Source organism: Etheostoma spectabile, unplaced genomic scaffold (assembly GCF_008692095.1).
Source record: "Etheostoma spectabile isolate EspeVRDwgs_2016 unplaced genomic scaffold, UIUC_Espe_1.0 scaffold00569331, whole genome shotgun sequence".
NCBI classification, from domain to species: domain Eukaryota; kingdom Metazoa; phylum Chordata; class Actinopteri; order Perciformes; family Percidae; genus Etheostoma; species Etheostoma spectabile.
In genome coordinates, this window is record NW_022605066.1 from 457754 (window position 1) to 474351 (window position 16598).

At 41.7% G+C, this 16598-nt stretch overlaps 2 protein-coding genes across 3 annotated transcripts in view; both read left to right on the forward strand.

Moving 5' to 3' along the window:
• LOC116684785 (tetraspanin-36) overlaps positions 1-1797 on the forward strand; it is a 13006-nt gene extending 11209 nt beyond the window's left edge. The window contains exon 9 of the mRNA XM_032510206.1: positions 1786-1797. The gene's annotated coding sequence lies outside the window, so the exon portion shown is untranslated. The remainder of the gene's footprint in view (positions 1-1785) is intronic.
• Positions 1791-16380, forward strand: LOC116684781 (mitogen-activated protein kinase 4). 2 transcript variants are annotated; one of them, XM_032510199.1, is made up of 9 exons: positions 1791-2031; positions 3380-4735; positions 5350-5525; positions 10420-10564; positions 12370-12452; positions 12648-12726; positions 13001-13226; positions 13462-13624; positions 13850-16380. In XM_032510199.1, the coding sequence occupies exons 2-9, from the start codon at positions 4369-4371 to the stop codon at positions 14804-14806; spliced, it is 2196 nt and encodes a 731-aa protein (XP_032366090.1). In that variant the 5' UTR covers positions 1791-2031; positions 3380-4368; the 3' UTR covers positions 14807-16380. The 2 variants fall into 2 exon arrangements, with proteins under 2 accessions (XP_032366090.1, XP_032366091.1); XM_032510200.1 differs by having other exon boundaries at positions 3383-4735.
• Positions 16381-16598: the final 218 nt, after the last annotated feature.

The following is a 16598-nucleotide window of genomic DNA, read 5'->3' on the forward strand; positions in this document are numbered from 1 at the left end:
AGTTTGTATCTGATAGCTCACAGGGCTTTAGGGTGCTAGTTAGTATCTGTTAGCTCACAGGGCTCTAGGGTGTTAATTAGTATCTGTTAGCTCACAGGGCTCAAGAGTGCTAGTTAGTATCTATTAGCTCACAGGGCTCCAGGGTGCTAGTTAGCGTCTATTAGCTCACAGGGCTCTAGGGTGCTAGTTAGTGTCTGTTAGCTCTCTGGGCTCTAGGGTGCTAGTTAGTCTCTGTTAGCTCACAGGGCTCTAGGGTGCGAGAAATATTTTTCCTCTAGCAAGCGCCCTTGCACCTAATGTCCTCGAATCCGCTGCAATCTTGTTTATATGGATATGGTTTAATTTTTCGTTACATGACCCATTTGTTCTGTAAAGCTGTGCCTGTGTTTGGATCTCTCCTCTTACTCTCTCTCCTCTTACTCTCTGTGCAGCCCCCCTCACACGCTCCAGACTTCTTACATTTGTCCACAGTTTCAATTGTTATTAACACAGCTGTATATTGAGGCAAACCTGTATATGTACCAGTGTTTACGCTGGTAACTCTGCTATCGCGGCCCCCATGGCAACAAACACATAAGAAATTATTAAATGCAGCTAACTTCAGTTGGTAGAGTAATAGAGTGTGAGACGGAGCCTGCTGGACCTGGGCGAGAGATGTGACCCATGGCCAGAATATCATAGTTCATAAAAATGCAGCGCAGTAACAATACAGACATTTCATACACGCAACGTGTGTAACTCTGCTGACCCGCCGTTCGACCCGTGCTGGACCCATCAGCCGTCACTCTGTGAGTACGTCCATCGCACTCCCCCTCTCTCTCCCTAGCTCTTTTAATCAGTTATTGTTGAAAACAAGTGAAGGAGCTTTTTCAGAAAAAAACATAAAAAAAAAAAAATATATATATATATATATATCCTACCCTATTTATTTCAGATAGCTGTATGTCAATACAACATACAACTTCAACTTAAGAAGACTGTAGCACCAGTAAAATTTGTTTTGGTTAAAATCAATAATTAATTGTGATGATTAATCGTGATCTCAGTATTAATTAAAATACTCCTGATTATCATTTTGGCCTTAATCGTGCAGCCCTAAATCAAAGTATACATTTTATTTAGGAAATGTAGTGGAGTAAAAGTAGTTTCCGGAAGTAAAGGACTACACAAAATTGTACTTAAGTTCAGTAGTGAAGTATTTGTACACTGCTCATATGTACGTATGCATATATATATATATATATATATATATATATATATATATATATATATATATATATATATATATATTAGTAGTACTTGTGACAATTAAACTTAATAAATCAAACCAAATGTAAAATGTAAATGTAACAAATGTAAATATCGGATTTGTAGTCCTTCAAAGAAATAATAAACTGGGATACAATGTTTACATGGTATTATAATATAATATCATATATTGATATATTGATGATAATGAGGTTTGAAAATTGTTTTCTTCTATGTGTTCAGACTTCCCTGTCTAGTCTCCTTAAAGGTAAAATCAAAAAACAAAAGGGGTTGAATTCACTGGGGTATTCCCTTCCATATATATATATATATACAGAGAGAGAGAGAGAGAGAGAGAGAGAGAGAAAGAGAGAAAGAGATATTCATCAAGACGGATATACTGTGTAGCCTATGGAGAGAGAGAGGGGGGGGTACTTAATCATCCATGGTGCAGAGTGTGAGTGTGTGAAGCCCCTCAGGTCTGGTAGATGGATCTGAATCGGGGTGATTCCTCCTCTCCTTCCTTCCTCACATCAGTCCTCTGACAGAGAGCGGCCAGTCGCCCACATTAAGCGGCTCTGGAGCAGCCTCTGGCTTATCTCATCTCGGCGGATCGTCCCGTGCCGGCTCTTTCCCCTCTGTCATCTGAATCTCACACACACTCACACACACGATAGATGCGGTCGCGTTTTACTTTCTTTGCTTCCAAAGGACCCGTATCTCTCACATCGTTCCCCCGGATCTTTGTTTCTGGACGCCGGGCTGCGGCTGCGTAATGCCCCGGTGAGTACCGATGGTTGCTTTCTTTCTTTCTTTCTTTCTTCCTCCTCTGGTTGTTGCACACCGAACAGATACTGACATGGATAAGATAACGTCTTAAAGTCTGTTGAGGAGGGAAAAGAAGCACGGGCATGTTTGTCGTTGGTATACTTTTTCTCTTTTTCCTTTTTATTTTTTTGGAAATGAGGCTTTATGTTGTATTAGATGCACTTCAACCTGACTGTTTTTGTTCTCTCTGAGGGGCGTTACTGGAGTGTATGCAGACACACAAAGGCAGCCGCATGAAGCCAGTGTGCAGAGAGGATGCAGCGTTCCCCATCTAAACTAAAACTGCCCTAACGCCTGTTGGAAAGTAAATAGAGTCAAAGAGAGAAATAAAACAAAGTCAGTGTACAACAGGATGTACGATTCTCTGTTCCCATCGGCTGTCGCCTGGGCTATATAATGTTGACTCAGTGTATAGTTTCAATTTTTTCCTTAATCAGAATAAAAGGCATATGTATTACAATAATTGCAAATGAATACATTATACTGCACTGCATTAACCCACTGCAAATTGATCATCTTTATAACATGTATTCTGGTTGCGTAACCTGAAGAAATATCGAGAATAAACGCAGAGAGAGAACACCCGTGCCATCTCCAGTGGTTATGCATAATATATAAAGTTAGCCCAGAGCTGCACCTCCCACCCAGCAACACTGTCAACGCTCCCTCTCTCAGTGGCTCTGTTCTCCCCTTACACTGGTTCAGCCTCTGACAGTCAGCCTGACTGAGGCCAACATGAACATTGAGTGTGTTTGTAAGGATTTTGTTGTTAAAGAGCAGTAACTGTGTGCACATCCCCCATTTATATAAAGAAAGTGTGGGAGAGAGCTTATACTCAAGCCATGCCCTCAGGTCATTGACAGAGATTTAATTGATTGATTATTTCAATTCTTACAGCCCAGGGATCAGGAAAGTCATTGATTTTTTTTTTTTTTTTAAACCGTTATTTGACCTTTCAAGAGGTGGAAATAGAACTAAAATGTCAGGAAGATTGATTCACTGTTAATGTGACAAAATAAAGTTAAAAACAATGCTGCCGTGGTAATTCCTTCCATCCTTTCAAATTATCCCACTGCTCGAAAATGTCAACGGCATCATATAGCAGATATTCAAGCGTCATTTTAAATTGACGTGATTATCCTTTCTAAGAACATTACGTTGCTGGTGTAGATTAGGTTACGCTGCCATTCAGTGTTATGTAATGGTAACTCTCCTGCAACACACACCCTGTTAACACACTGGCTCTGTTGCTGTTTAACTTTCATCTTTGGCTTCTCTTCTTCTTCCCTTTTTTCCTAACCAGCAGCAGCAGCGGATGAGTTCAGCAACTCAAGTACCCGTCCACAGTGACCCCGGCCTGATGTTGAGAGCCCAACATTCTTGAGAAAGCAACAAGAAGCAGATCACTGAGGGATCAAACGCATGCACACATTGAGAGTACCACGGTTTGGGGTTCTGACCGCTGCCCAACTGTGGCTCTCACACTGAATGATCTTGTCTGACTGACTGACTCCGTTATCATGGAAGAAGAGGAGGAGCTGACAGAGTCTCATTGAATTCAGAGGAGTGCAGAGCTGACTGTCCGCCTGCTGCTGTCCCATGATGCATCTACACATCTAAGCGCAGGATCAGCCACACAGAGGACTGTTTCTATGGATACCCCTGCCCTGGGTAGTATTAATAAGACTCACTGATATCCTGACTATCTGCGCGTGAAAAAATACAGTGAAAGATAGGAAGTTCATCCCTACAGCAGACTACAAATAACATCTTTGGAGCAGAGAAAGACATCGTTGTCATGTGTCAAGAGGAAAATCTTGAAGGGACATGGTGTTAATTTTAAAGATGTACTGTAGATGCTCTACACTCGTCCTAAACACCTCAGAGGTGGTTTTAAATGTGATACCTAGTGGATTCTCAGGTGGTTCAGTAAAAGGGTGATTTAATAAGAATCTGCCCACACAGGACCAGGAGAAAGGGTGAAGATGATGCACAAATACACTTTTGAGGCCTGAAGGAAATATCTTCTTTTCAAACTTTGCAATAGCCTGCTGAGTACAACTCAAAATTCTGGATAAAATAATCCTAGAACTAGAACTTTTGTGGGCCCCTGAAACTTCCAACTCACCAAACTACTTTGGGCACTGCATTTGGGTCTTGTCTACATTCACCAGCAAGATGTAACATCATGTGCATAAGACAATAACAAAGCACTTTAATAGATATTGTGGGGTTCCTCAAGCTTGAGGTACCTGGAATCATCTGTCCCTAACACTTCCAGACTGAGCCATTATGGCTAGACAGGACACCCCCCTCTTCCTCCACGGTTTTGAACTAGGTGGTCACTATGTTGACCTTCGACCTCTGGGCACGGGTGTTACAGGCCTGGTCCTCTCAGCTGTGGACGAGCGTAGCAGACAGCGTGTGGCCATCAAAAAGCTGGTGATGCGTGATGCCTTGGCAATGAAGCACGCTTTGCGGGAGGTCAGAATCACCCGGCGGCTGCACCATGAAAATGTGGTGAGAGTTAATGAGGTTTTGGCTCCATATGGACTGCCACTGCCCAGAGATCCGACCCAACTGAGCGCGCTGTACATCGTCCAGGAGTGCATGGAGACGGATCTGGCTCGGCTGCTGGAACAAGGACCCCTTCCCACCGGTATGAAAGACTAAATATTATTTTATTTACATTTGGACAGTTTTAGTCCCTTTTTCATGACATGGTGGTTTTTGGTTAAAAACACCAGTGTTTCGTTGCTGCACTGCTGGCTTTGTTTACACTGTGATTAAGTGGATTTAGTGGCAGTCCTTTCAAGACTCTTTTACTGAGACAGTTCTTTATCCACAATTCACACAGTTGAAAATCTTATTACAATTTTAACCAAAATGTGTTGAGGCCTTCATTCAGCTTGTTTGTTCCCTCTACATAAACATGCTCAATATGTGTTGGAGTGATGCAAATCGTCGTTTTATCGTAATGTGCCACACTTGAAGCTGAAGTTTGCCTGTATATTTAAAAGTCACACGTTAGAAGATCTGAATTTTACCCCAAATCTCTACCTTCATTGAGTCTTTCCTTTCATTACTTGCTGTTAATGTTGTGTTTTTCTTTATGTCACTTGTGACAGGTTTAAATATGGATTAACCTATCTATACTAGCTTTACTCATTAAACATAACTAAGTTTAGAAAAAGGCATTGTTATGGTAATTATATGAGTGAGAATAGAAGTGGTGTGGTGGATCCTGGTGTCTGACTTTTTTCCCTTGAACAGGTCACGCTACTCTGCTTTTCTACCAGCTCCTGAGGGGACTGAAGTTCATCCACTCAGCGAACGTCTTGCACAGAGACCTGAAGCCTGCCAACATATTCATCAACACGGACCAACTGCTGCTCAAGATTGGAGACTTTGGGCTTGCCAGGATAGTTGACCCTCATTATTCTCATAAGGTAAGAGTGAAATACAGGAAAGTAAACCCACCACACACAAACACATATAGGCCTACTGCAAGGATGTTTAGACTCACATGTACAGAAATGATCATGGTAGGATATGCTAGTAGTTGGATATCTTGAGGTGAATGAGTGAGAAGACCGATCACCAACACTTAGTGTAGAAACATTTACAGCCTTAGTGATTTTTTGGGGGGGCATGTAAATGTAGCAAATGTGCCAAATGTTCTGTTGACCAGAGGCCAGTAAATGCCTGCGAATTATTTTCTCTTTAGGCTCATGCTCTTTTAACAAGTTTTATATTCATTTTATAAATCCATAAACTTCAGAGGACAAGCCAGTATAAATATCCACATCATTTTGTCTGTGTTTTTTTGTCTTGGTACTTTTTAATACTTGTTCTACAAACATAAATCATGCTATAAATATTCAAGCTAGCAAAGTTGAGAATGGGTTTTTTCACTCACCTCATTGCTCTGACGCAGTGTGGGCATATCTGCTGCTGAAGGATGAATTGGGTGATTATTGTAATAATAAACATTGGCATGCTACCCATGGGGATAATTATTTCCCAATTTATGGCAGCTATATGCACTACCTTTCAAACAATTTGAGAAATTAGAATGCCTAAATATCCCTGCATCATTTAGGAAAAACGTCATGTAGAGCCTACATCCTATTTTGTTTGTAAAGTAATTGTTTTCCAACTGTCTTCATCATTCTGAAACCAGAACACAACACATGTTGAGGATGATGTTTTTTCATTCATATTAATATTACTATTTTTAAGGTGCTTTACATAGGTAGGGCAGAAAGTGCTAATGTTGAAACCTATGTTTTTTTATACAATGCTGAAGTAGAGTTCACAGAATGCATGTCTAGCTGACAAATCTGCTAAATTTAAATCCGTCCCATAATGAATGCTCTGCTCTAACTGCAATACAATTGGAAAATTGGAAGGTGCAATTACAACACATTTATACTGCATGAGTAAAACTGCATGGTTTTCCCCTCAAACTGCATGAGATTATCATGAAGTGAAGTGCACAAACCCTGGTCCTTGTGTAGCAATGAATACAATATAGGATGGTATGTTGTTGGAAAAGAACCCTTCTATAGAAAATCACTCACGTTTTGTCTGCCTCGCAATGGAAACACAGAATAATTGATAAGTCCATCTGGTGTCCTCTCACTGCGGTGTCTTAGGTGACATCTTATGCATCATAAGTCTGATTTAGATTTGATTTAAACACAGTCAAAATCTCAAACTTGAAACTGAAAAGTATTTGAGGTGTAACTGTTACACCTAAAGATTCTACGTAATGAGATTGCAGTACAGCCACGTTGTCTTTTTTTCCAACTGGCGTCTCCGATTACATATCCCCATGTCTGATGTTGCCGACCCGTCGTTCCCATAGGCCTCCACTCCAGCCAAAACACTGCCATTACTGTAAAGTCTTCTTTTCAAACCTGCTATCAAGTGTTGTGCTAATCAAACCCTGTGATTAGACTGTCCATTGTAGATAAAGGTTTCTGAGAGATTAATGTGACAATTTACTGCTCCATTGTGAGGCTTTATTATGCACGAAGATCCCACAGTAATACTGTAACACAAGCAGGGCAGGCTGTGTGTGTGTCTGTGTTTGTGCGTGATTGTGTGTGTGTGTGTGTGTGTGTGTGTGTGTGTGTGTGTGTGTGTGTGTGAGTGTGTGTGCGTGTGCCTGCACGTGCACGTGCATTTTTGTATGTTTTTAGGTCTGTGCATGTAAAAAGGCAGCTCTTGTGAAAGACGATCTTTGTCAGCTCGGAACACGGGACTGGGGATCAGCTGGGTGCAGACACAGGGGGTGCATTTGGATGGGGGGAGTAGGAGGGGAAGAAGGCACAGAACAGATGAGGCGCAAGGGTGAAAGGAGGAGAGATAAAAAGAACAAAGGCAGAGAAAGGAAGGAGGGTGAGCAAAAGTGCAAAGAGGAGAAACAAGGAAAGGAGGGACAAAAAAAGAGATCAAACTGGAGGAAAAAAGTGAGAGAGATTAAGGTAGTTTGAGTTGTGCAGGACAGCAGAAACAAGGGTTGCTTCTATCTCACTCTGTGTGTGTGTGTGTGTGTGTGTGTGTGTGTGTGTGTGTGTGTGCGCGCATGTGTGTGTTTAGATACAGTAGATAGATAGATAGATAGATAGATAGAAACATAGATAGAAACATAGATAGAAAGATAGATAGATAGAAAGATTTAGTTAATGTATTTAGTAATGTTGTAAGTGTTACACATCTGTCATAACCATATTTTTCATATATATGACTATATATTATGCCATGCATAATTCACATTAAGCCATTGTTGATTTATTGGAGATTTAAAAAGTAGTGTATCTCAGCTCATGAAGATAGTATTTGTTCCATGGTATTGCAGTATCAGCCTCTTTCTTTGCATATGTTAGCCTAAAAGCTTTGATAACAGGGATGCGTTAATAACCAATAAGACTGCTGGCTGCACATTACAGTCTAATTTTAAACATGGTTTAGAGAGAGAAGGGAAACAGAGCCCCAGAAAACATTATTTGTCATGTTGTGTGCTGTCAACACCATTAGGAACTTTGAGTGTGTATGTGTGATTGTCGCCTACTGAGGCAGCGCTGGATCTGCCCAGAAATTATTCATGACCTGGATGAAGGAGAAAAGAAGGAGAGGAAAGGTGAATAAGGAGAGCGTATTTGAAAAGAAGGGATGGAAGTGAGGAAGAAAGGAGTGGGTTTAGAGGGGTAAAAATGAGCAGAGTGGACCTGTAAGTGACATGAACAGAAGGAGGGATGAAACAGGTGAGAAAGGAGGTGAAGCAGGAAGATTGGTGAAAATTGGAAAGCTATGGGAGGCAGTCGCAGCTGCTGTGGTGACGTAGAGAAACACTGAGGTAAATTGAGATTAAGGGAACGGATGGAGAAGAAAGTGGGAGGTGATGACAGGGAAAAGTTTGAAAGGAAAGGAATGAAGAACGCAAATAAACAACATTTTATAATGCTAAAACACTGTGGTACAGGGGTTAAAAGCAGTGTAAATACAGTAGGCCTGAATATGTTTCTTTTTTCGTTCAAAGTAGTTTCCAAAGCTGTTTTATGATTATCATCAAATACTATTACATCCAGAAAATGTTGTACTTTTGACGCAAAACATGATCACTCTTCCTTGAAAGACACTGTTAAATGCTTACCAGGAAGCAGAAAGGAGAGCTCAAATGTAGAGACTCATCAGCAAAAAGACAAGGTGAGTGCATGTTGGTCAGACCATCACTGAGCACTCAGGATCAGTTTCTGCTTGGTCATCTCCTGGCACACAGGCAGCGATGAGGGAGGGCATGGAGGGGAAGGGGAGGCGGTAAGTAAGGTTTAGCGGGCAGAGGAAGAGGGGGCAGAGTGCATAAAAGGAGTACATAAGAGTTCACATGATGTTCAGGGAAAGAGGAAAGGAATGAGAGGAGAGGAAAGGCAGGATAGGAGGAGCAAAGAAAAGAAACAGCAAAGCTGAAGTAGAGCTGTTAAACTGAAGTTTTATTCACAGCTTCTTATTCACAGCTACTCAATTGTGCTGTTTAATTGCGCAACGTATTTCATTTCTTGTATTCTAGAAGTAAGAACATTTTGACACAAACATTTCTGGCAGGCTGAACTTCATGTAGGGACACATTGCTGGATGGGGACGCATAAGAGGGAGCATTGGCGTGGGGGGGGGGTGGGTGGTCCACAAGGAGTAAAGGCTCTGAGTCATGTCCTAAACCTGCTGATTGAGGCGCAATTCACTATAATTTCCTTAAATAGCAGATAGAGGGGGAGATTGGTGAGACAGAAAATAGAAAAGAAGACTTTAGGAGAGGGATGATGGGAGAGCAGAAGGGGAAAAGAGCGGCGGGGACAAAGGAGGGAGGGGTAGAGAGATGAAGGAAAGGATAGGATAAGGATCCCTGACTAATTTTGGGGGCCCTTTTCCAACCATGCAAATTAATTACAGTTTTTTTGTGGAACAATAGTGAACAAATATTGTATGGCAGTATGAAAAAAGTGAACTTTATATATCCATAGTCTGAGCATATTTAGTTGTGCAGCATATTCTCTTCTATTCTCATTAGTTTGAGCAGTTAAAGAATAGAAAAAGAAAATTGAAAGGAATAGAAATATCATGGAGTAAGTGCAGGGATTTTGAGATTTTGAAATGGCGGAGAGTGGAGCCATTACAGAGAGCAAGAGGTGGAGTGATACATACAGTGAGAGGCGACAAGGGCATTAATGATGGCAACAGGGAAAAACTTCTCATTATACCACATATAAATCTGGTTTGTAAATGAATACATTTGCCTGTGGCTCATCTCCATGCACGCCATCATCCCGGTGTTACACATGGTGAACATTTACAAAAGTAAAAGGCAGGAGCGAGCCATGTCAGAGCAGCTCTAATGAGAGGATGTGTGTTGTCAAGCTGCAGAGCATCAAAAGCTCAGTGAAACTCGGTAACTGCTGTTAGAGATTCAGGGGGATGTTTTCTACAGCAGAGCGTATCTAGAAGCCAGCTTCCATCCTCATGTGGCTGACATAAAATGAAAAAGTCGTTGTGGCTGCAAATCAAAATATATCAATGTGAGCTCAGAATTCCTTTTTGTAGCTGACATTACCAACTTCACGATGCTTTCACTCCAACAAAAAAACAACAACAAAAAGCTGCCAACTAGACAGTAATTAATATGAGCACCTCATACACATGCCAATGCGTGCAGACTTACAAGTACACTACTAAATGGTAAGAGCCGGTAACAAGCCAACCTGGTATAGGATCATTCTGTTGCTCTGTTCTGTAACTCTCTTTCTACTTTCCCCTCACTCACACCCTCACATGCTTCTCCAGGGCTATCTATCCAAGGCTCTGGTAACTAAGTGGTATTGTTCCCCACGTCTGCTCCTGTCCCCCAACAACTATACCAAGGCCATCGACATGTGGGCCGCTGGCTGCATACTGGCTGAGATGCTTACTGGACGCATGCTGTTTGCAGGTACCTCTGCTGTTTGTTGTGCAGTATCCACTAAAACAGGGGTTCCAAAAAAACTTTCAGCCCACAACCCCCAAAGTAACGGTCCAAGTGACTTGCGACCCCCCCACTATAAACGTATATATAAACATTGCAGGCGTATCCAAACACGAGCATATTGACAACTCAAAATAACACACAAAATAACACAACAGTTTTATCTTGTGTTAAAATCATGGCTAACATATGCTATTTTTAATCGTTTTTAAATTTTTATTTTATTTCTGGAAATCAACTTGCGACCCCCCCCTCTCAGGCTCGCAACCCCCCTGTGGGTCCCGACCCCCACTTCGGGAATCACTGCACTAAAACACTCACAACCTTGATGTCCTGCAGGAACACCATGATATTGCTGATCTTTAATAATAATATATATTTAGTATTCAGCAGAAACATCCTTAAAGCCCTGCAAGATCTTAGCAACAATTAACACCAGCCTTGATGAGATAGCACATTGAAATCAAGGTCATTTTAGTAGCTATTTTTAGTAGCTAAGTGAAGACAGTAGTACCTAGTTCTTACTAGGAGACATGCTAAAAAGGTGCTCAAAGACTACGTCACAAGGTGGCATCAAGTGAACACTAAGGAGATTTTTCTGTCCAGAGTGTCCTCCGCCAAAGATACTTTATTCTCTCTCTGCAGGCTACTTCTTTGCCTGACCAGAATAACAATGATGATAGAAAAATCCTCGCTTTCTGAAGCAGATGTAGTTCCTCTTGACAGGCTGATTTGACCTCCAACACCTCTACACCACAGGAGAGATAGTGCCATGAACTCAGTCGTCTTTGGTTCCCTGGTGTTTCTCTCTGCTAGAATTTCACACATGGACTGATAGAGCTGCATTTGACTTGACCACAGAGTTAACATGTCACAACTATTTAATTTAGGCATAGGGGGAGCAATGCGCTCTCATCCAAACACACTACCACAGCTTGCTCAATTGTAGTGGTGGATGTGTCGATATAGCACCACCTGTTGGTGCCTATTAGCTTGATGAAATGTTTAAAGGGTAAATCCATAGTATAAAATGGGTGGAAAATGCTCTGCTCTGAGCTGAAAACTTTCACCATGCTGTGTGTCTGCTGACCCCACAGTCAGTGATAACAATATTTGTTCGTGGCATCTGTAAAATGCACTTCAGGGACGTTTCTAAGAGTTGAGCTTTACAGCATCTTATTCCTCCCAGGTTTTGTACGACCCCCAGCCTTCTCAGCTAGACGTTTAGGTAATTCAGGTTTAACATAAGGATTGGGTCATATTTTGGGTGAATGTCTCCCAATATTAGAAGGATGTGTTATTTTTTATATAACTTGCAAAAAGGTTGTACCCAACAGGTTGTACTTCAGAAACACAAAATCCCTGGTACGCAAAATGCTGCACCTGCTGTGGCCTAGCAGTGAGGGTGTGACCAAAAATAACAACAATCCTGCATTTTCAACCCTAACTTTTCCACCAGTATTTGATTCAGGATGATTTCCTCTTAAACAGATCAATAATCAGAGGAAGGAGGGGAAAATGAAGATGCAGAAAGCAACATTTAATGTGATTTCAGTAATTACAATTGAAGTGGGTTTTATAATATTTGGGTCTTAGAGTTATCTTAACCGCATAGTTTTTATTGAACATCCTTGCCTTACAATTTCTTTCACTCGACAGCTCACACCTCCTAGTTATTCGTGTTTGACTCTAAGTCACCTTTTTTCTGCTTATGTAACTGATCCTTTGTCTCTTCTCTGCTTGTCTCTGATTGGCCGGTGCCCTTTCCCCAGGAGCTCATGAGCTGGAGCAGATGCAGCTGATTCTCAACACAGTGCCGGTGCTGAGAGAGGAGGACAGGCAGGACTTGCTACAGGTGAAGCCTCAGTGGCTGCTGCTAGTCATATGTCTGCAAACTGATTGGTTAGATGTGCACACAACTTTTTTCAACAAGGGCCCTGCATGTGTGTTGCATTCAACAACAATATGCTTCATGCTTATAGTAAGAGTTAAGTTATTTGAATAATGTGTCAAAATGCAAATATCAAAATCAGTCCTATCCTTTTCCCAGGTGATGCCTTCATATGTCAGTCATGGATGGAGCGTCAAGAAACCCTTTTCTGGATTGTTGCCTGAAGTGGATGCTCAGGGTGAGTGGAGGGAAGTAGGAGAGATGAGTAGTGGTAAAAAGATGAAGGAGAAGCTATATGAAATAAAAAGGGGACAAATAAGAGTAGTGGAAGAATTGAAGATATGATAGAGTAGGCTGTAAAAGGTTTGGAGGTGGAACACATATAAAGTAATTTAGCCATGAGAGAGGATGATGCATGGGAATGTATTTGATCAAGAATACACTTTATGGACACTACATTTCATTTCTCCTCCTCTTCCTCCCTTGCTGATCCCTTCCTCTTCTTCTCTCAGCTGTTGACCTCCTTGAGCGTATTTTGACCTTTAACCCCATGGATCGGCTGACAGCTGAAGCAGCGCTGTCCCATCCCTTCTTCCAGCAGTACTCCTGTCCAGAGGATGAGCCCACCTCATCACATCCTTTCCGTATCGAGGACGAACTGGAGGACAGCCTCGTCACCGAGCAGAGCCTTAGCAACAGCAACAGCAACAGTCAGGCCTGCAGCATCCACTGGGAGAGGTCTGTACATTTACGTTTGTATACACTGGTATGTACAGTATATGTATTAAACAAACTAAAGAAGAATTTTCTTTTTGGCTGTTCCAAAAAGAAAATTCTTCTTTAGTTTGTTTAGTGGTCTGGCAAAGAATAATGACACCCAAGAAACTAAAGTTTCACACAGTAAATATACTGCATATACTGCAACTAATACTACACACACTAATATGAGTACCCAATTTCTGGTTTCCTGCAGGTACGAGAACAGTTTATCAACAGATGTGTCCTGGCAGCAGTCAGACACAAGGTGTCACTGCATGCCCCCTGGCCACACCACCTCCTACCTGGAAGACACTGCAGAGGATGAGGAGGTGCAGCGAGACCCCCGGGCCAGTTCCACACTGTTAGAGGAGGCACAGGTTGGATATGTCATTTTCACCCATACTCACTGATTTGTACTTATATTATAACCAGTATCTTATTCCAATGAAATGCAAAATGAAGGATATTTAGTAACATTAAAACTAGTCAAGGCAGCACAACACAATAAAACTGAAATGAATTCCTCCTTCCCTATTTATCACATTCTCCCCCCTCCCCCCGCTACTCCCTATCTATATCTATCTAAATATATCTATCTATAGGTCGACCCACGCAAATATTCCCACAGCAGCTCAGCTGAACGCTTCCTGGAAAACTCTCACTCCTCTCTGGATCGGGCCTGTGGTTTGGGGTATGGGGAACTGGACTGTGGCCGCTCCTGTGACTACAAAGTGGGCTCTCCTTCATATTTGGATAAAATTGCCTGGAGGGAGGGCAAGCCTCAACACTACTCGGAGCCTAAGCTGATCCTGGATCTTTCTCACTGGAAGCGTAACACTAATAGCCTCCCTGTCCCTGCTGAGGCTGTAGGTGACAGCGTGGAGGACCTTGGAGAGATGAAAGAGGAGGCAGCAAAAGAAGAGGAAGAGGTGGAGACGGGGGATTTATTCCAGGAGATCTCTCGCTGGGTGGAGAGTACCCAGTCTCGCCTGCTCTCGCCCAGTCCCAGTTCCTCTTTGGAGCCACGGTCACCCTCCTGCTACACATCCTCTCCCCCTCTCCCTCTCTCCCCGACTGACCTTCCAGCTCCAGTCTTCCACTACACCGAAGTTGTGCAGCAAACATCAGCTGAATATGATGAAGACAGACTGAGCCCACTTCAGCCTGTCACGTCTTCCTTTAACTCCCTTCCCTCACTTCTTCCTTCATCTCCCACCTCTCCAATCCCCCTTCAGTCATCTCAAACAGTGTCTCCCACCACCTCGCCACTTTTTCCTTCCCCAGAATCTCAACCCCTTTCCTCTACTTCCTCCATTTATCAGCCAGTAAATGATGACTCCTTGGAGTCACTTCCTGTCAAGCAGAAAGAGCGGCTGTTTGACCTGGACGTCTTCATATCCCGAGCTCTGAAACTGTGCAGGCAGAATAAGGAGAAAGCAGACGGAAAGAAAGGGAAAGAAGGAGGGTGGAGGGAAGAAAGCAAACAGCCAAACGTTAATCTAAAGGTTCCCAGGCTTCCAGAGCACAGGCCTCCACCCCCGCAGACTCCAAACTCTTGATGTTGAATTTCATAGCATCATATGGGTAGCACTTCCAAATTGTCAAAGTGCTTTACATAGTGAGGGGTGTCTATGGTTGAATATGCTGCTAATACATTAGTGTTAGCAGTCTTTTTGTTACTATTGCTATGACACACAACACGCTGTGACTAAAACCTTCACTTAAACAAGCAATCCTGCTGCTTTGTCAAGAGGTGCTCTCAGGCAATAAGAGGTCAAAAAGCATTTGGGTTCATAATGAATAGCTTAGCATTGCAAATATCAAGGGGTTTTTCTGGGAATATTTGGAAATAATCAACTTATTAATGATTGTGGTATTTGTGGTTTGCTGTCATTTGTCATCTTAAAGTTGACTCCAAGAAGAGTTACCCAGGCTATTGTGTTCTGGGTAACAATAACCCAGTGGAGAGGGAACACTTGTTTTAAGTTTGCTTTAGATTTGTGTTTCTATACAAGATCCCTTGCTGTGTGTCAGTTAATGTTTTCAAAATGTCAGACAGTCTTCCAGTGGTGATGTTCACTGAATAATGATAATCACACAAGAAATGCTTTTTCCAAGCTGAATGTATTAACTGAAAAATAATCAGTCAAATTATACTACGTGGTGAACCGTGAGTATATTTGTTTGTTGCTATTTCAACACTCACAGTGACTTAATGAGCTATGTCACTGCTACATGCCTCGTAAACTTGTATAAAACTGTCATATTTAGTTTCTACAACATATTTCTAAAGACTGTTGTTAATATTCTTTCGTCCAAAGTATTTTTGCTGAATGCTAGGGCACACTTTTTTCTTTGAAGTGAGTTGTATTTTGATTAAATGTGGAATGCTCTGTCGTAATAATTTATGCTCTAGTTTAATGGTAAACAGTTTCAAATGATGTCTGTCTGATGCACCTAACAAGGTCATCCTCTGCTGAACACTGACTGAAATATCCGTGTATGTACCAGACAGCCAGCTATCTGTTATCATTTTGCTCACTTATTAGCCACAGAAAGCTATAATGCAAACGACAGCAGCCTATATTTTGGAGAATGTATATCCTTTACAAGCTTTATAGGAAATTCTTTGTACTCAAAGCTCCTCAATGCTGCCCAGTCACCATATATTAATACTAATTATGAAACAGAAAATAGCAAAAACATATATTTTTGAAATACTTTTCTATCCAACAAGGAAGACAGTAGATCCTCAGAATGTTATGTATTCTGGCATTTGATGTCTCCCCTCCAAGGTAATGAAATCAGGTAAAAGAGACAGTCAGATGTATGTTAATCTAAACAGATGAAGGCTGTTGGCTTGTGCCTCGTACTTTCTAAATCAATCACATCTGACATTCACTTCACTCGTCAAATTGAAAAGCCGATAGTGAGCATATGGAAATGGTATTTAAACTATTCTGTTAAATTCATGTTATTCTGTAACCTAGAAAAATACGTGTCCACCATCCCTGGTTTCACTGTTTGACATGTAATGCTCTGCTGCGGGTGTACCACGTGGAAACAGTGTATGGGCTGGTCCGACTATTAGGAATGCCAGAGGAATATTACTGATATGCATAAAACACACTGCCAGCACAGCAACAACACCCCAGAATAAGACATGTTTTATCTGTTCAATGATATTTACTCAAACATCTGATACCCTTTTTGATTAAAGTAACTTCCAGTCCGTTAGCAACAAGTCTTTTATACCCTGTTACATATTCATTTTAATCCTCTGTCCACAAACAGAACACTAGGAAGGTGATTTATTATTATATAGATAATGAGTTGATATCTACCTTCCCA

Excerpts from the sequence above, each read along its gene's own strand:
- LOC116684781 (XM_032510199.1), top strand. The coding sequence starts at position 4,369 with ATGGCTAGACAGGACACCCCCCTCTTCCTCCACGGTTTTGAACTAGGT. Across the intron at positions 12,453-12,647 it reads ACAGGCAGGACTTGCTACAG|GTGATGCCTTCATATGTCAG; the intron begins GTGAAGCCTCAG and ends TCCTTTTCCCAG. Across the intron at positions 13,625-13,849 it reads CACTGTTAGAGGAGGCACAG|GTCGACCCACGCAAATATTC; the intron begins GTTGGATATGTC and ends ATCTATCTATAG.